Source organism: Scyliorhinus canicula, chromosome 7, assembly GCF_902713615.1.
Source record: "Scyliorhinus canicula chromosome 7, sScyCan1.1, whole genome shotgun sequence".
NCBI lineage: Eukaryota > Metazoa > Chordata > Chondrichthyes > Carcharhiniformes > Scyliorhinidae > Scyliorhinus > Scyliorhinus canicula.
The window spans coordinates 122197084-122216862 of record NC_052152.1 but is presented as its reverse complement, the minus strand read 5'-3'; the positions used below and the strand labels follow the sequence as shown (position 1 = coordinate 122216862).

The window sequence follows — 19779 nt, the reverse complement described above, 5'->3', positions numbered from 1 at the left end:
GGAGGCCAAATCACTTGAGTGTCTTTAAGACAGAGATAGATAGGTTTCTGATCAATAAGGAGGTCAGGGGTTATGAGGAGTAGGCAGGAGAATGGGGATGAGAAAACTGTCAGCCATGATTGAATGGTGGGGCACATTCGATGGGCCGAGTTGCCTAATTCTGCTCCTATGTCTTATGGTCTTCTGGTCTAATATCACCATATTTCCAGCTGAGGACAACCAACATTCTGACCCCTCACGTTTCATCACAGTAGAACGAGAAGCTTGGCTCAGCACCCACATCATAGAATCATGGAATCTCTACAGTGCAGAAGGAAGCCATTCGACCCTCTGTATTTGCACCAACCCTCTGATAGAGCACCCAATGTAGACCCACACTCTTGCTGAGGGATGGAGGTGACTCTCTCTCACTGAGGGGTGAAGGTGACTCTCTCTCACTAAAGGTGGTAGGTCCCTCTGTCACTGAGGGATGGAGGCCCTGTCTATCATAGATACATAGACGATAGGAGCAGGAGGAGGCCTTTTGGCCCTTCGAGCATGCTCCGCCATTCATCACGATTATGGCTGATCAACAAACTCAATAGCCTAATGCTGCTTTCTCCCCATAGCCTTTGATCCCATTCTCCCCAAGTGCTATATCCAGCCGCCTCTTGAATATATTCAAAGTATTACCATCAACTACTTCCCGTGGTAATGAATTCCACAGGCTCGCCACTCTGTGTGAAGAAATGTCTCCGTATATCTGACCAAAACGGTTTACCCTCAATACTCTGACTGTGAGCCCTGGTTCTGGACACACCCATCATTGGTAACATCTTCTCTGCATCTACCCTGTCTAGTCCTGTTAGAATTGTATAAGTCTCTATGAGACCCCCCCCCCCCCTCATTCTTCTGAACTCCAGCGAGAACAATCCCAACCTTGTCAATCTCTCCTCATATGATAGTCCCGCCATCCCTGGAATAAGTCTGGTAAACCTTTGCTGCATTCCCTCAAGAGAAAGAACATCCTCAGAGAAAGAGACCAAAACTGCACACAATACTCCAGGTGTGGCCTCACCAAGGCCCTGTATTATTGCAGCAACACATCCCTGCTTCTATACTCAAAATCTTTCACAATTAAGGCCAACATACCATTAGCCTTCTTTACCACCTGCTGCACCTTCATGCTTGATGTGTTGGGTATGCTGGGTCTGCGAGGACTGTGTTTACTGCAGCAGTGAGAGAGACAGGCTTCCAACACTTGAAGAAATGCAACTCTATTTTGTTGAACTCTTAACTATCATACATACTTAAACTGTGGGTTGACACTATGGTGAGTTGACTGGAGACCTGAGGCTAACCTGACCAGACTAACTGACTACCACATGGTGTATGTTCTAGCTGTTGCTCACGGGCTCTGACTGCCTCAGAGGTTGGATCCCAAGAGAGCGGGAAAACTAGTGCCCTCTGGCTTTATAGTGGTCATGTCCTGTCTGGTGTGTTCTGTGTGTTCATTGGTCATCCTGTGTGTCAATCAATGCCTGTCGTTGCACCATCATCTACTTGTGTGCATATTATGACAATGCTTACCGTCAGCGACTGGTGCACAAGGACACCCAGGTCCCGCTGCACACTCCCCTCTCCCAATTTACAACCATTCTGGTAGTAATCTACCTTCCTGTTTTTGCTTCCAAAGTGAATAACCTCACACTTATCCAAATTATACTACATCTGCCATTGATTTGCCCACTCACCCAACCTGTCCAGATCATGCTGTAGGATCCCTGCATCCTCGTCACAATTCACCTCGCACCTAACTTGGTATCATCTGCAAACTTTGAGATGTTACATTTTGTTCCCTCATCCAAATCATTAATATATATTGTGAATAGCTGGGGTCCCTGCACCGATCCCTGTGGTATCCCACTAGTTACTGCCTGCCAATTTGTAAAGGATCCATTAATCCCTACTCTTGTTTGCTCCCTGCCACCCAGTTTTCTATCCACCTCAATACATTTCCCCCAATCCCATGTGCTTTAATTTTGCACAATGATCTCTTATGCGGGACTTCGTCAAAGGCCTTCAGAAAGTCCAAATATACCACATCGACTGGCTCTCCCTTGTCGACTGTACTGGTTCAAAGAATTCCAACAGGTTTGTCAAGCATGATTTTCCCGTCATAAATCCATGCTGAATCTGACTGATCCTGCCATTGTTTTCTAAATGTTACGCTATAAAGCCCTTGATAATGGATTCAAGCATTTTCCCCACTACCGATGTTAGGCTTACTGGTCTATAATTCCCTGCTTTCTCTCTATCTCACATTTTGAATATCGGAGTGACGTGACCTACCCTCCAATCTGCAGGGACAGTTCCAGTGTCTATAGAATCCCGGAAGATGACCATCAATGCATCCACTATTTCCAGAGTCACCTCCTTAAGCACTCTGGGATGCAAGTTCTCAGGCCCTGGGGATTTATCCGCCTTCAATCCCATCAATTTTCAACCCTTGTGTGAGGGATGGGCCCCCCTCTCTCTCACTGAGGGGTGAGGCCCCCTGTCTCTCACTGAGGGGTGGGGGCCCTCTCTCTCACTGAGGGGTGGGGCCCCTCTCTCTCACTGAGGGGTGGGAGCCCCCTCTCTCTCACTGAGGGGTGGGGCCCCTCTCTCTCTCACTGAGGGGTGGGCCCCTCTCTCTCATTGAGGGGTGGGGGCCCCTCTCTCTCACTGAGGGGTGGGGGCCCCTCTCTCTCTCACTGAGGGGTGGGCCCCTCTCTCTCACTGAGGGGTGGGGCCCCTCTCTCTCTCACTGAGGGGTGGGGCCCCTCTCTCTCTCACTGAGGGGTGGGCCCCTCTCTCTCACTGAGGGGAGGGGCCCTCTCTCACTGAGGGTTGGGGGTCCCTCTCTCTCACTGAGGGGTGGGGCCCCGTCTCTCTCACTGAGGGGAGGGGCCCTCTCTCTAACTGAGGGGTGGGGGTCCCTCTCTCTCACTGAGGGGAGGGGCCCCTCTCTCTCACTGAGGGGAGGGGGCCCCTCTCTCTCACTGAGGGGTGGGGGTCCCTCTCTCTCACTGAGGGGTGGGGGCCCCTCTCTCTCACTGAGGGGTGGGGGCCCCTCTCTCTCACTGAGGGGTGGGGGCCCCTCTCTCTCACTGAGGGGTGGGGGCCCTGCTCTCTCACTGAGGGGTGGGCCCCCCTGTCTCTCACTGAGGGGTGGGGGTCCCTCTCTCTCACTGAGGGGTGGGGCCCCTCTCTCTCACTGAGGGGTGGGGGCCCCTCTCTCTCACTGAGGGTGGGGGCCCCTCTCTCTCTCTGACGGGTGGGGGCCCCTCTCTCTCACTGAGGGGTGGGGGTCCCTCTCTCTCACTGAGGGGTGGGGGCCCCTCTCTCTCACTGAGGGGTGGGGGTCCCTCTCTCTCACTGAGGGGAGGGGCCCTCTCTCTCTCACTGAGGGGTGGGGGTCCCTCTCTCTCACTGAGGGGAGGGGCCCTCTCTCTCTCACTGAGGGGTGGGGCCCCTCTCTCTCACTGAGGGGTGGGGGCCCCTCTCTCTGACTGAGGGGTGGGGGTCCCTCTCTCTCACTGAGGGGTTGGGGTCCCTCTCTCTCACTGAGGGGTGGGGGTCCCTCTCTCTCACTGAGGGGTGGGCCCCCCTCTCTCTCACTGAGGGGTGGGGGTCCCTCTCTCTCACTGAGGGGTGGGGCCTCTCTCTCACTGAGGGGTGGGGGCCCCTCTCTCTCACTGAGGGGTGGGGCCTCTCTCACTGAGGGGTGGGGGCCCCTCTCTCTCACTGAGGGGTGGGGGTCCCTCTCTCTCACTGAGGGGTGGGGGCCCAAGTCTCTGACTGTGGGGTGGGGGCCCCTCTCTCTCACTGAGTGGTGGGGGTCCCTCTCTCTCACTGAGGGGTGGGGGTCCCTCTCTCTCACTGAGGGGTGGGGCCCCTCTCTCTGACTGAGGGGTGGGGGCCCCGCTCTCTCACTGAGGGGTGGGGGCCCCTCTCTCTGACTGAGGGGTGGGGGTCCCTCTCTCTCACTGAGGGGTGGGGCCTCTCTCTCACTGAGGGGTGGGGGCCCCTCTCTCTCACTGAGGGGTGGGGCCTCTCTCACTGAGGGGTGGGGGCCCCTCTCTCTCACTGAGGGGTGGGGGTCCCTCTGTCTCACTGAGGGGTGGGGGCCCAAGTCTCTGACTGTGGGGTGGGGGCCCCTCTCTCTCACTGAGTGGTGGGGGTCCCTCTCTCTCACTGAGGGGTGGGGGTCCCTCTCTCTCACTGAGGGGTGGGGCCCCTCTCTCTGACTGAGGGGTGGGGGCCCCTCTCTCTGACTGAGGGGTGGGGGTCCCTCTCTCTCACTGAGGGGTGGGGGCCCCTCTCTCTGACTGAGGGGTGGGGGCCCCTCTCTCTGACTGAGGGGTGGGGGTCCCTCTCTCTCACTGAGGGGTGGGGGCCCCTCTCTCTGACTGTGGGGTGGGGGCTCCGTCTCTCTCACTGTGGGGTGGGGGCCCCTCTCTCTGACTGTGGGGTGGGGGCCCCTCTCTCTGACTGTGGGGTGGGGGCTCCGTCTCTCTCACTGAGGGGTGGGGGCTCCGTCTCTCTCACTGAGGGGTGGGGGCCCCTCTGTCTGACTGTGGGGTGGGGGCTCCTCTCTCACTCAGTTTACTCCAACCCCAGCAGGCTTTGACAGTGAGGTGGGATTCTCTCCACCATGCCGGCCACTGGCTGACTACACTTCTGGGGGCATGTTGTCCAACCGCCCCTCCGCCCCTCTCTCTGACCGGGGTTTTCTGCTTCTGTGAAAAGTCAATAGTACTTAAATAATTTAATTAATAATCTTTATTATCACAAGTCAGCTTACATTAACACTGCAACAAAGTTACTGTGAAAATCCCCTAGTCGCCACACTGCGGCGCCTGTTCAGGTACACTGAGGGAGAATTCAGAATATCCAATTCACCTAACCTGCACATCTTTGGACTGTGGGAGGAAACCGGAGCACCCGGAGGAAACCCACACAGGCACGGGGAGAATGTGCAGACTCCGCACAGACAGTGACCGAGTGGGGAATCGAACCTGGGACCCTGGCGCTGTGAAGCAACAGTGCTAACCACTGTGCTAGCGTGCCACCCACGTTTGCTGAATTTCCAGCCTCGACTGTGATGTGCCCGGATACCTCCAGCTCTGTGTGCACCACATTTAAATTTGAAAGAGTTTGAGAGGTTAATGCTTTTTTCTCCAATCAAGGGTAGCCTGTGGAATATCCTCAAGTTGAGGAAAGTTTATTTCCTGGTCAGTCAGTCTGGACACTTGACAGAGATCGAACATCCCAGCGTCGGAGATTCTGCCTCTCAGGAGAAACAGTAACCACAATCCCTGTGGACAGCCAGTCACAGTCTGTGTGAGATAAGTGAGTAGGATGGGGGGAGGGGGCAGCAGAAGTGTGGGGGGGGGGGGGGGGGGGAAGAGTGAATCGGGTGGTCAGTGGGGTGGGGCAGATAAGCAATCAGGGGAATTGGAAGGTTAATCAGGAGATGTGGAGGGTAGTGGGGTTTGAAGGAGTGACTAGAGGTTTCGGGGGTTAGTCAGGGCAGGGGTAGGGAAGGTAGTCAGGCTTCGCTAGGGTAGTCGAGGGCTTGGGAAGACTAGTCAGGGAGCGGTGGGTAGCAGAGGGTAGCCGGGGTGTTGGGAATCGTAGTCAGGGTTTTGGGTAAGCAGTCATAGAACATAGAACACTACAGCGCAGTACGGGCCCTTCGGCCCTCGATGTTGCGCCGACCTGTGAAACCATCTGAAGCCTATCTGACCTACACTATTCCATTTTCATCCATATGTCTATCCAGTGACTACTTAAATGCCCTTAAAGTTGGCGAGTCTACTACTGTTGCAGGCAGGGCGTTCCACACCCCTAGTACTCTCTGAGTAAAGAAACTGCCTCTGATATCTGTCCTATATCTCTCATCCCTCAATTTAAAGCTATGTCCCCTCGTGTTGGTCATCACCATCCGAGGAAAAAGACTCTCACTGTCCACCCTATCTAACCCTCTGACTATCTTATATGTCTCTATTAAGTCACCTCTCAGCCTTCTCCTCTCTAACGAAAACAACCTCAATTCCCTGAGCCTTTCCTCGTAAGACCTTCCCTCCATACCAGGCAACATCCTAGTAAATCTCCTCTGAACCCTTTCCAAAGCTTCCACATCCTTCCTATAATGTGGTGACCAGAACTGCACACAGTACTCCAGGTGTGGCCGCACCAGAGTTATGTACAGCTGCAGCATGACCCTGTGGTTCCGAAACTCAATCCCCCTGCTTATAAAGGCTAGCACACCATATGCCTTCTTAACAGCCCTATTAACCTGGGTGGCAACTTTCAGGGATTTATGTACCTGGATGCCGAGATCTCTCTGTTCATCTACACTACCAAGAATCTTGCCATTAGCCCAGTACTCTGCATTCCTGTTACTCCTTCCAAAGTGAACCACCTCACACTTTTCCGCATTAAACTCCATTTGCCACCTCTCAGCCCAGCTCTGCAGCTTATCTATGTCCCTCTGTATCCTATAACATCCTTCAGCACTATCCACAACTCCACCGACCTTCGTGTCATCTGCAAATTTACTAACCCATCCTTCTACACCCTCTTCCAGGTCATTTATAAAAATGACAAACAGCAGTGGCCCCAAAATAGATCCTTGCGGTACACCACTAGTAACTGAACTCCAGGATGAACATTTGCCATCAACCACCACCCTCTGTCTTCTTTCAGCTAGCCAATTACTGATCCAAACCGCTAAATCACCTTCAATTCCATACTTCCTTATTTTCTGCAATAGCCTACCGTGGGGAACCTTATCAAACGCCTTACTGAAATCCATATACACCACATCAACAGCTTTACCCTCATCCACCTGTTTGGTCACCTTCTCAAAAAACTCAATAAGGTTTGTGAGACATGACCTACCCTTCACAAAACCGTGTTGAGTATCGCTAATCAACTTGTTCTTTTCAAGATGATTATAAACCCTATCTCTTATAACCTTTTCCAACATTTTACCCACAACCGAAGTAAGGCTCACAGGTCTATAATTACCAGGGTTGTCTCTACTCCTCTTCTTGAACAAGGGGACAACATTTGCTATCCTCCAGTCTTCCGGCACTATTCCTGTCGACAAAGACGACATAAAGATCAAGGACAAAGGCTCTGCAATCTCCTCCCTGGCTTCCCAGAGAATCCTAGGATAAATCCCATCTGGCCCAGGGGACTTATCTATTTTGACATTTTCTAAAATTGCTAACACCTCCTCCTTTTGAACCTCAATTCCATCTACCCTGGTCGACTGAACCTGAGTGTTCTCCTCGACAACATTGTCTTTCTCCAGTGTAAACACTGACGAAAAATATCCATTTAATGCTTCCCCTATCTCCTCTGATTCCACACACAACTTTCCACTACTATCCTTGATTGGCCCTAATCTTACTCGAGTCATTCTTTTGTTCCTGATATACCTATAGAAAGCCTTAGGGTTTTCCTTGATCCTATCCGCCAACGACTTTTCGTGTCCTCTCCTCGCTCTTCTTAACTCTTCCTTTAGGTCCTTCCTGGCTAACTTATAACTCTCAAGTGCCCTAACTGAGCCTTCATGTCTCATCCTAACATAAGCCTTCTTCTTCCTCTTGACAAGTGCTTCAACTTCCCTAGTAAACCACGGCTCCCTTGCTCGACAACTTCCTCCCTGCCTGACAGGTACATACTTATCAAGGATACGCAGTAGCTGTTCCTTGAAAAAGCTCCACATTTCGATTGTACCCATCCCCTGCAGTTTCCTTCCCCATCCTATACCTCCTAAATCTTGCCGAATAGCATCATAATTGCCTTTCCCCCAGCTATAATTCTTGCCTTGCGGTATATACCTATCCCTGCCCATTGCTAAAGTAAACATAACCGAGTTGTGATCACTATCACCAAAGTGCTCACCTACATCTAAATCTAACACCTGGCCGGGTTCATTACCCAGTGGGATGGGAACAGTAGTCTGGGGGCGAGGGAGGGTAGTTGGGGGATAGCGGAGATAACTTGGGGGCAAGAAAAGTAGTTAGGTGTTGGGGAGAGTAGTTAGGGGCCGGAGAGGGTAGTTAGGGGTGGGGAGGGTAGTCGGGGGAATTGGGAGAGTAATCGACGGGGCGGGTGGTATGTGGTGGGGCTGGGAGAGTAAGCGGGGGCTGAGAGGATAGTCGGGGTATCGGGGAGGGTAGTTGGAGGGGTGGGGATGGTAATCAGGGGTGGGGACAGGGAGGGTTGTCGGGAGGGAGGGCCAGGAGGGTAGTTGGGGTATCGGGGAGGGTAGTTGGAGGGGTGGGGATGGTAATCGGGGGGGGGGGCAGGAGGGTAGTTGGGGTATCGGGGAGGGTAGTTGGAGGGGTGGGGGATGGTAATCAGGGGTGGGGGCAGGGAGGGTTGTCGGGAGTAAGGGCCAGGAGGGTAGTTGGGGTATCGGGGAGGGTAGTTGGAGGGGTGGGGATGGTAATCGGGGGGGGGGGGCAGGGGGGTAGTTGGGGTATCGGGGAGGGTAGTTGGAGGGGTGGGGATGGTAATCGGGGGTGGGGGCAGGGAGGGTTGTCGGGAGGGAGGGCCAGGAGGGTAGTTGGGGTATCGGGGAGGGTAGTTGGAGGGGTGGGGATGGTAATCGGGGGGGGGGGGCAGGAGGGTAGTTGGGGTATCGGGGAGGGTAGTTGGAGGGGTGGGGATGGTAATCAGGGGTGGGGGCAGGGATGGTTGTCGGGGGGGGGAGGGCCAGGAGGGTAGTTGGGGTATCGGGGAGGGTAGTTGGAGGGGTGGGGATGGTAATCGGGGGGGGGGGGGCAGGAGGGTAGTTGGGGTATCGGGGAGGGTAGTTGGAGGGGTGGGGATGGTAATCAGGGGTGGGGGCAGGGAGGGTTGTCGGGGGGGAGGGCCAGGAGGGTAGTTGGGGTATCGGGGAGGGTAGTTGGAGGAGTGGGGATGGTAATCGGGGGGGGGGGGGGGGGGAGGAGGGTAGTTGGGGTATCGGGGAGGGTAGTTGGAGGGGTGGGGATGGTAATCAGGGGTGGGGGCAGGGAGGGTTGTCGGGGGGGGGGAGGGCCAGGAGGGTAGTTGGGGTATTGAGGAGGGTAGTTGGAGGGGTGGGGATGGTAATCGGGGGGGGGGGGGGGGGCAGGGAGGGTTGTCGGGGGGGGAGGGCCAGGAGGGTAGTTGGGGTATCGGGGAGGGTAGTTGGAGGGGTGGGGATGGTAATCGGGGGGGGGGGGGGGGGGGCAGGAGGGTAGTTGGGGTATCGGGGAGGGTAGTTGGAGGGGTGGGGATGTTAACAGGGGTGGAGGCAGGGAGGGTTGTCGGGAGGGAGGGCCAGGAGGGTAGTTGGGGTATCGAGGAGGGTAGTTGGAGGGGTGGGGGTGGTAATCGGGGGTGGGGGCAGGGAGGGTTGTCGGGAGGGATAGTTGGGGTATCGAGGAGGGTAGTCAGGGTGTTGGGGAGGGTAGTTGGAGGGGCAAGGAGGGTAGTTAAGTGGATGGGCAGGTAGTCGAGGGGACGGTGAGGGTAGTAGGAGTTGGTGAAGGTAATGGGAGGTGGGGAGGTTGGCGTGGGGTAGGGACAAGTAATCAGGTGGGTTCGGGGCAGGGAGGGCGTTCATATTATAATTACCCAGGAGTTAGAACTGACTTTAATTCATCTTTCCTTTCCTGGGTAACTATTCTGCAAAAGAGAATCAAAAGCATTAAGTGTCCAATTTAAATCGGAGTCTGGGATGGTTCCCAGTGCAGGAGAAGTACCCATTGGAAATTTCCAGACAATTCCGTGCGTCCTTATCCTGACAGGAGGACTTTGGGGGTCTCCCAGCGCATCTTCTGGGATAACTCCAGGATCAAAGTTATGGGCCTTCAAGTCAAGGCTCCATCTGACCATCGGTCTCACAGTTACCTTACAAAGTAGCCTCACAAACTATGTCAAAGCACCACAAAATCCCCCAGCCAACTGGGGATTGACAATAAATGGCAGTAGCCCTGCCCACTGACACATTAGTCCTGCGCATTAATTAAAAATGATAATTCGACAAAAGAGATCAAAGTTTCCACTTACCGGCTTCAGAGCATTCAGGGCTGAAACAGCGTTCCTCAGAATGTACATCGTTCCCTCGCATCCCAACTGTCAATGAGACAAGTCACAGAAAGTCAGGACAAGTGACCAAATGCATCTCTGAAAGCTCTCAGTTGTGGCCTATCTGCCCGTGTGGTCAAAAGTTCACCACTGTTTAACCCTCTTCCTGCCCCACGATCCTTCTCTGTCTCCACGTTATTGTGAAAATTCTGAGTGGGATTTTAAACAGAAAATGAATTCGGGATTGGTAATGGAGCGAGTGAACTGCAATCCCTGCGGGATGGGAGGTGGGGTTTCAACATGCCCTTGGTTCTCGGTAAAGACTAGCGGACGGGAAAGATTAAACCTACTCAGTGCAGTAGAGAGGGAGCACTGCACTGCGGGAAATGCCTTAACTCAGATGACAAGTTCAATCCTGAGCTCTCAAATGGAAGTTATAGATCCCATCTCACTATTTTAAAGGGTGGGCGGGGTGGGGGTTAATTCTCTCTGCTTTCTTGGTAAACAGATATCCTTTGACCAACAGTACTGAAACAAATGTTCTGCTTATTATCACATTGCTGCTTGTGGGATCTTGCTGTGCACACATTGGATGCCATGTTTCCCACATTGCTGCAGTGACAGCACCCTCAAAAAGTGCTTCATTAGTTGTCAAGAAATGTCCTGAGGTCCTGAAAGATGCTATATAAATACAATTCTGTCTTTTCTACGCTGCCCTCCTCACAGATGCTGCCTGGCCTGCTGAGTTTTTCCAGAATTTTCTCTTTCAGATTTCCAGAATCTTTGCTTTGAGGTCCGAGCTGTGAGAACACTTCCCCAAGTCAGACTAGCTAGAAATTAACGTGTACACATGGTGTACAGTTAAGCATCATCCTTTGAATCAGCAGACTTGATTCTCCAATCAGATATTAATCGGGGCGAGCTGAGGTGACCTGCTGCGAGGGAAGGGGATGAATAACGTCTGCAAGTGGCTGATGGGTAAATTAGAGACATGGTCGTTTAAAAGTGGCCTTTCATGGAGATGATAACATGAACAGCTTCTCCAAAGGCTTCTAACTCTTTTGTTAAATACTCAGCCTTTGTAAAGGATAGGTGGTTCTGAAAACAAAAATATCCAGTACAATTAAACGGAAACGGGCCCGGAGGCAGAAACTAGGATCATTCAAAAGCAACCTGCTCCATGATTGGCTGACAGCAGGCAGAGACAGCGAGCAATTGGCTGTTTGCACCATTGGCTATGCTGGTCACATGGTAGGATTGTGAACTGTGATTAATTATATTCCTGGAGTGTAACAAATGTGGGAATTTCTGGTGCAGTATGGGTTAAAAGCCTGGGTTAGTGTGTGTATGACTGCTGCTGTATTTTTTAAAATCCTGGTTTACCAGACAAGCATAAGAAAATAAGAACCGGGAGCAGGAGTAGGCCATCTGGCCCCTCGAGCCTGCTCTGCCATTCAGTGAGATTATGGCTGATCTTTTGTGGACTCAGCTCCACTTTCCCACCCGAACGCCAGAACTCTTTATTCCTTTATTCTTGAAAAAACTATCTATCTTCATCTTGAAAACATTTAATGAAGGAGCCTCAACTGCTTCACTGGGAATTCCATAGATTCACAACCCTTTGGGTGAAGAAGCTCCTCCTAAACTCAGTCCTAAATCTACTTCCCCTTATTTTGAGGCTATGCCCCATAGTTCTGCTTTCACCAGCCAGTGGAAACAACCTGCCCGCATCTATCCTATCCCCTTCATAATTTTATATGTTTCTATAAGATCCCCCTCATCCTTCTAAATTCCAACGAGTACATAAGAACATAAGAACATAAGAACTAGGAGCAGGAGTAGGCCATCTGGCCCCTCGAGCCTGCTCCGCCATTCAATTAGATCATGGCTGATCTTTTGTGGACTCAGCTCCACTTTCCGGCCCGAACACCATAACCCTTAATCCCTTTATTCTTCAAAACACTATCTATCTTTACCTTAAAAACATGTAATGAAGGAGCCTCAACTGCTTCACTGGGCAAGGAATTCCATAGATTCACAACCCTTTGGGTGAAGAAGGCCATCTGGCCCCTCGAGCCTGCTCTGCCATTCAGTGAGATTATGGCTGATCTTTTGTGGACTCAGCTCCACTTTCCCACCCGAACACCAGAACTCTTTATTCCTTTATTCTTGAAAAAACTATCTATCTTCATCTTAAAAACATGTAATGAAGGAGCCTCAACTGCTTCACTGGGCAAGGAATTCCATAGATTCACAACCCTTTGGGTGAAGATGTTCCTCCTAAACTCAGTCCTAAATCTACTTCCCCTTATTTTGAGGCTATGCCCCCTAGTTCTGCTGTCACCCGCCAGTGGAAACAACCTGCCCGCATCTATCCTATCTATTCCCTTCATAATTTTAAATGTTTCTATAAGATCCCCCTCATCCTTCTAAATTCCAACGAGTACAGTCCCAGTCTACTCAACCTCTCCTCATAATCCAACCCCTTCAGGTCTGGGATTAACCTAGTGAATCTCCTCTGCACACCCTCCAGTGCCAGTACGTCCTTTCTCAAGTAAGGAGACCAAAACTGAACACAATACTCCAGGTGTGGCCGCACTAACACCTTATACAATTGCAACATAACCTCCCTAGTCTTAAACTCCATCCCTCTAGCAATGAAGGACAAAATTCCATTTGCCTTCTTAATCACCTGTTGCACTTGTAAACCAACCTTCTGTGACTCATGCACTAGCACACCCAAGTCTCTCTGAACAGCGGCATGCTTTAATATTTTATCGTTTAAATAATAATCCCGTTTGCTGTTATTCCTACCAAAATGGATAACCTCACATTTGTCAACATTGTATTCCATCTGCCAGACCCGAGCCCATTCACTTAACCTATCCAAATCCCTCTGCAGACTTCCAGTATCCTCTGCACTTTTCGCTTTACCACTCATCTTAGTGTCATCTGCAAACTTGGACACATTGCCCTTGGTCCCCAACTCCAAATCATCAATGTAAATTGTGAACAATTGTGGGCCCAACACGGATCCCTGAGGGACACCACTAGCTACTGATTGCCAACCAGAGAAACACCCATTTATCCCAACTCTTTGCTTTCTATTAATTAACCAATCCTCTATCCATGCTACTACTTTACCCTTAATGCCATGCATCTTTATCTTATGCAGCAACCTTTTGTGTGGCACCTTGTCAAAGGCTTTCTGGAAATCCAGATATACCACATCCATCGGCTCCCCGTTATCTACTGCACTGGTACAGTCCCAGTCTCCTCAACCTCTCCTCATAATCCAACCCCTTCAGCTCTGGGATTAACCTAGTGAATCTCCTCTGCACACCCTCCAGCGTAAGTATGTCCTTTCTCAGGTAAGGAGACTGTGATGATTGGAATACCTTGCCCCTTTAAGAGGCTTGTGATGATCGGAATACATTGCCCCTTTAAGAGGCTTGCAACCCTGGGGGACTCCGCCTCTGGCTACGCCCCCTGGGAAACAGTACTTAAGATGAGACTCCATTTTGCGAGCACACTTCTCATGGAGGCTGCCATTGTTCACTGCTTATTAAAGCCTTTGATTACTGACCTAACTTTCGTGTCGTAATTGAGAGTGCCTCAATTTAATAAGCAGTGCACATCAAGATGGACAGCGGTCTGAAACCAGAGAAACTCAACCTGGAAGGCAGGACGCCTGAAGCCTCTGAAATCTTTAAACATTGGCTCCGGTGTTTTGAGGATTATTTGGACTCCTCACCATCTGATGTCGACAGCGCTCGCAAGCTGCGCTTCTTACATGGCCGGGTGAGCCACCGAATCTCCGCCATGATTGAAACTGCTACGACCTATGAGGCGGCGATCGAAATATTGAAGAAACGCTTCATAAAGACTACCAATGAGGTACATGCCAGGCATTTGCTCTCGACCTGCAGCCAGCGCTCCGGAGAAATGCTGGACGAGTTCGTGGAAAGACTCACCGCGCTCGCGAGGAACTGCGACCACAAAGCAGTGACGGCTGAAGAACACAGGGACTTACACATCCGCGACGCCCTTGTGTCTGGCATTAGGTCATCGTACATCCGGCAGCGGCTCCTAGAAGACGGGGCGAAGGATCTACAAGGCACGGTAACGCTCGGCTTTTCTCTCGAAACGGCCCACCGTAACCTCCGTACGTACTCCGCGGACCTTACGAATCCCTCTCGTTCCCCTCCAGACTCGGCCACGCTACAGGCCTGTGCCACACGTCGATCCACTCACTCCGGGGGCTCCCCATGCTATTTCTGTGGGCAAGGCCAGCACCCACGTCAGCGTTGTCCGGCCCAATCCGCGACCTGCAACGACTGCGGGAAGAAAGGGCACTTCGTGAAAGTCTGCCTGGCTGGGCCCTAAGGCCACAAACAAAAGTCTCACCGGGCCCAGAAATCAAGCTCCCGGCCTCACAGACCCCGCAACGCGGCTGCACTGCGGCCAGACACGCCCACTTCTGACGCGTCATCGACCTCGTGCGAGTCATGGGAGCGGCCATCTTGGCGGCGGCCATCTTCGAAACCCGACACGTGCGACCGGCGGCGGCGGCCATCTTGTGACTCCGGGCGGCCATTTTGTGAGTCCGACTCTGACGGCCCGCACCTAGGAGCGATCACGCTTGATCAATCACAGCCGAAACACCTGCAAAACTCGATGATGCGGGTGCGAATCAACGGCCAAGACACTCCCTGCCTGTTCGACTCCGGGAGCACGGAGAGCTTTATCCACCCAGACACGGTAAGGCGCTGCTCCCTGCGCACCCATCCCGCCTCCCAAACTATCGCCCTCGCCTCAGGGTCCCATTTGGTTCAAATCACGGGGTATTGTGTCGCTGACCTCACAATTCAAGGTGCGAAATACTCCCGTTTTAAACTGTACATTTTTCCTCAACTCTGCGGCCCCCTGCTGCTTGGCCTCGACTTTCAGTGCAGCCACCGGAGCCTGACACTGAAGTTCGGCGGACCCCTGCCCCCACTCACAGTCTGCAGCCTGGCGACACTCAAAGTTGCGCCACCCCGCCTCTTCGCGAACCTCACTCCCGACTGTAAGCCCATCGCCACCAAGAGTCGCCGGTACAGTACCCAAGACTTGACTTTCATCAAGTCGGAGGTTCAGCGGCTACTAAAAGAGGGGGTCATAGAGGCCAGCAACAGCCCTTGGAGGGCCCAGGTATTAGTAGTCCGCTCCGGGGAAAAGCAACGCATGGTTGTGGATTATAGCCAGACAATAAACCGCTTCACACAACTCGATGCGTACCCACTTCCCCGAATAGCTGAAATGGTGACCCAAATTGCCCAGTATCGGGTATTCTCCACGGTTGACCTCAAATCGGCCTACCACCAACTCCCTATCCGCCCAGAGGACCGCCCCTACACGGCTTTTGAAGCAGCCGGTCGGCTGTTTCACTTCCTCAGGGTCCCCTTTGGTGTTACAAACGGAGTCTCCGTTTTCCAGAGGGCGATGGATCAAATGGTGGACCAGTACGGCTTACGGGCGACCTTCCCGTACTTGGACAACGTCACCATCTGCGGCCATGACCAGCAGGACCACGACGCAAACCTGAGGAAGTTCCTCCAGACTGCCCGGGCCCTCAACCTCACCTACAACAAAGAGAAATGCGTGTTCCACACAACCCGGCTCGCCATCCTCGGCTACGTCGTGGAGAACGGGGTCCTAGGCCCGGACCCCGACTGCATGCGTCCCCTTAAGGAACTCCCCCTCCCCCGTAGCCTCAAGGCACTCAAACGGTGCTTGGGGCTTTTCTCCTATTACGCCCAGTGGGTCCCCAGATATGGGGACAAAGCCCGGCCACTCATTAAGACCACGGTTTTTCCTCTGACGGATGAGGCCCAGTCGGCTTTCAACCGTATCAAGGCCGGCATCATCAAGGCCGCCATGCATGCGGTGGACGAAGCCATTCCCTTCCAAGTAGAAAGCGATGCATCAGACGTCGCCCTGGCTGCTACCCTCAACCAGGCGGGCAGACCAGTAGCGTTCTTCTCCCGAACCCTCAACGCCTCGGAAATTCGGCACTTTGCAGTTGAGAAGGAGGCACAAGCCATTGTGGAGGCCGTGCGGCACTGGAGGCACTACCTAGCTGGTAGGAGGTTCACCCTCATCACCGACCAACGGTCGGTCGCCTTTATGTTCGATAACGCACAACGGGGCAAAATAAAGAACGACATGATTCTGAGGTGGAGAATAGAGCTCTCCACCTATACGTACGATATTAAATATCGCCCGGGGAAGCTCCACGAGCCCCCGGATGCCCTGTCCCGCGGCACGTGCGCCAACGTGCAATTGGACCGCCTGAGAGCCATCCACAATGACCTCTGCCACCCGGGGGTCACCCGGCTTGCCCACTTCATCAAGTCCCGCAACCTGCCCTACTCCACAGGGGAGGTCAAGACCATGACTAAGGCATGCCAGATCTGTGCAGAATGCAAACCGCAGTTCTATCGACCAGACAAGGCCCGCCTGATAAAAGCCTCTGGGCCCTTTGAGCGACTAAGCGTGGACTTCAAAGGGCCTCTCCCTTCCAACAACCGCAACATCTATTTCCTCACCGTCATCAATGAATTCTCCCGCTTCCCTTTTGCTGTCCCCTGCCCCGATACTACCTCGGCCTCCGTGATCAAGGCACTGCGCAGCATCTTCGCTCTGTTTGGTTTCCCCGCTTATATCCACAGCGACCGGGGTACATCGTTCATGAGCGATGAGCTGCGTCGGTACCTGCTCAGCAAGGGCATTGCCTCGAGCAGGACGACGAGCTATAACCCACGGGGAAACGGGCAAGTGGAGAGGGAGAACGCGACAGTTTGAAATGAAATGAAATGAAAATCGCTTATTGTCACGAGTAGGCTTCAATGAAGTTACTGTGAAAAGCCCCTAGTCGCCACATTCCAGCGCCTGTCCGGGGAGGCTGGTACGGAAATCGAACCGTGCTGCTGGCCTGCTTGGTCTGCTTTAAAAGCCAGCGATTTAACCCAGTGAGCTAAACCAGCCCCTGGAAGGCCCCTGGAAGTTTGGAAGGCTGTCCTCCTAGCCCTACGGTCAAGGAGTCTCCCTATCACCCGCTGGCAGGAGGTCCTACCCGATGCCCTGCACTCCATTAGGTCGCTCCTCTGTACGGCCACGAACGAGACCCCTCACAATCGTTTGTTTGTCTTCCCCAGGAAGTCCACCTCTGGAGTCTCGCTTCCACCCTGGCTGACGACTCCGGGTCCAGTCCTACTCCGGAGGCATGTGAGGAGCCATAAAACGGATCCCATAGTCGAGAGGGTCCACCTGCTGCACGCAAACCCTCGTTATGCCTACGTCGAGCACCCCGATGGCAGGCAGGATATGTACCGACCACATCCACGGCGCCACCACCGGAGCGGCGAAAGTCAGCACGGACTATCAGACCACCACAAAGACTGAACTTATAATTTAAAAACACTTCATCCCCGACGGACTATGTTTTTTTTTAAACAGGGGGTGAATGTGATGATCGGAATACCTTGCCCCTTTAAGAGGCTTGTGATGTTCGGAATACATTGCCCCTTTAAGAGGCTTGGAACCCTGGGGGACTCTGCCTCTGGCTACGCCCCCTGGGAAACAGTACTTAAGATGAGACTCCATTTTGCGAGCACACTTCTCATGGAGGCTGCCATTGTTCACTGCTTATTAAAGCCTTTGATTACTGACCTAACTTTCGTGTCGTAATTGAGAGTGCCTCAGAGACCAAAACTGACACCTTATACAATTGCAGCATAACCTCCCTAGTCTTAAACTCCACCCCTCTAACACTGAAGGACAAAACTCCATTCGTCTTCTTAATCACCTGTTGCACCTGTAAACCAACTTTTTGCGACTCATGCACTAGGTCACCAAGGTGTTTTAATATTTTATCATTTAAATAATAATCCCTTTTGCTGCTGTTACTACCAAAATGGATAACCTCACATTTGTCAACATTGTATTCCATCTGCCAGACCCTAGCCCATTCACTTAACCTATCCAAATCCCTCTGCAGACTTCCAGCTTCTTCTGCACTTTTTGCTTTGCCACTCATCTTAGTGTCATCTGCAAACTTGGACACATTGCCCTTGGTCCCCAACTCCAAATCATCTATGTAAATTGTGAACAATTGTGGGCCTAACACGGATCCCTGAGGGACACCACTAGCTACTGATTGCCAACCAGAGAAACACCCATTTATCCCCACTCTTTGCTTTCTATTAATTAACCAATACTCTCTCCATGCTACTACTTTACCCTTAACGCCATGCATCTTTATCTTTTTTTAATAAATGTTTTTTATTGGGTTTTTGAACAAAGTATATTTACCGTTATGTACACAGAATAAACAGAAATATATATACATAGAAGGGAAGGGAACACGTACAAAACACAAAACTAAACAAAAAAAATAGAATAAAATAACTGGTGGGGTATTATGTGCTAGCTCAACAACAGAAAATCTGTACAATTGCCAATATTTTTTTTAGTACATAAGTAGGCATCTGTTTGTGGTGGGGGGGGGGGGGGGGGAACTGGGAGGTACATATACATTTGGGTGCCAGAGAAACAATTATAGAACAGTCACAGAGGGTAATACGTGAGTGGGTCTGGTGTTGGTGTTGTCAGTTGCTTCTCCCGGACGGTTTTCGCTGCCACTGTCGCCTCGCATTCACCTCCGCTTCAATCGTTCGTCCCGGCTTTCGCCTGGATTTTCCTTGTTCTCTGCTCCTGTATTTGCCAAGTTTCTTGTCGTTTTCCGTGCTCTCCTTCCGGCTGTCATTCCCTTGCCTCCTCGCCCCACCTCACTGGTTCCCCTCCATTGTTCCCTGCCTCCTCCCTCTTCCCCCCTCCCCCCTTCTGTCCCATTCCCCCCTCCCCTTCTCATGTGGTTTGCCTTTCTTTTCTCTTAGGTTTATCATAGATTATCATAGAATTTACAGTGCAGCAGGAGGCCATTCGGCCCATCGAGTCTGCACCGGCTCTTGGAAAGAGCACCTGCCCAAGGTCAACACCCTATCCCCATAACCCAGTAACCCCACCCAACACTAAGGGCAATTTTGGACACTAAGGGCAATTTATCATGGCCAATCCACCTAACCTGCACATCTTTGGACTGTGGGAGGAAACCGGAGCACCCGGAGGAAACCCACGCACACACGGGGAGAACGTGCAGACTCCACACAGACAGTGACCCAAGCTGGAATTGAACCTGGGACCCTGGAGCTGTGAAGCAATTATGCTATCCACAATGCTACCGTGCTGCCATTTAGCTTTATCCCTCCCCCTGCTCCCCCCCCCCACCCCCCCCGCCCCCGGCCTGGTCCATCCCTCCCTCCCCCGCCTCGGCTACTTTCCCCTGATTCTTGGCTACCTGGCTATTCATCTGCTTGTTCGTTGGCCACAAACAGGTCCCGGAACAGTTGGGTGAATGGCTCCCACGTTCTGTGGAAGCCGTCATCTGACCCTCGGATGGCAAATATGATTTTCTCCATTTGGAGAGATTCCGAGAGGTCGGACAGCCAGTCTGCAGCTTTGGGTGGTGCTGCTGACCACCAGCCGAACAGGATTCTACGGCGGGCGATCAGGAATAGATCTGGCTGGTCTGAAACCCCGAAGTACCGCCACTTTTGGGCATGGCTCCACCCTCAC

General features: G+C 52.5%; 1 protein-coding gene across 1 annotated transcript in view; it reads right to left on the bottom strand.

Annotated features, from left to right (window-relative positions):
- The window catches only part of phex (phosphate regulating endopeptidase homolog, X-linked), a 371262-nt gene that overhangs the window by 294212 nt on the left and 57271 nt on the right, over positions 1-19779 (bottom strand). Inside the window, exon 3 of the mRNA XM_038802848.1 lies at positions 10084-10149. Within this exon, the coding sequence (XP_038658776.1) occupies positions 10084-10149 (66 nt within the window). The remainder of the gene's footprint in view (positions 1-10083; positions 10150-19779) is intronic.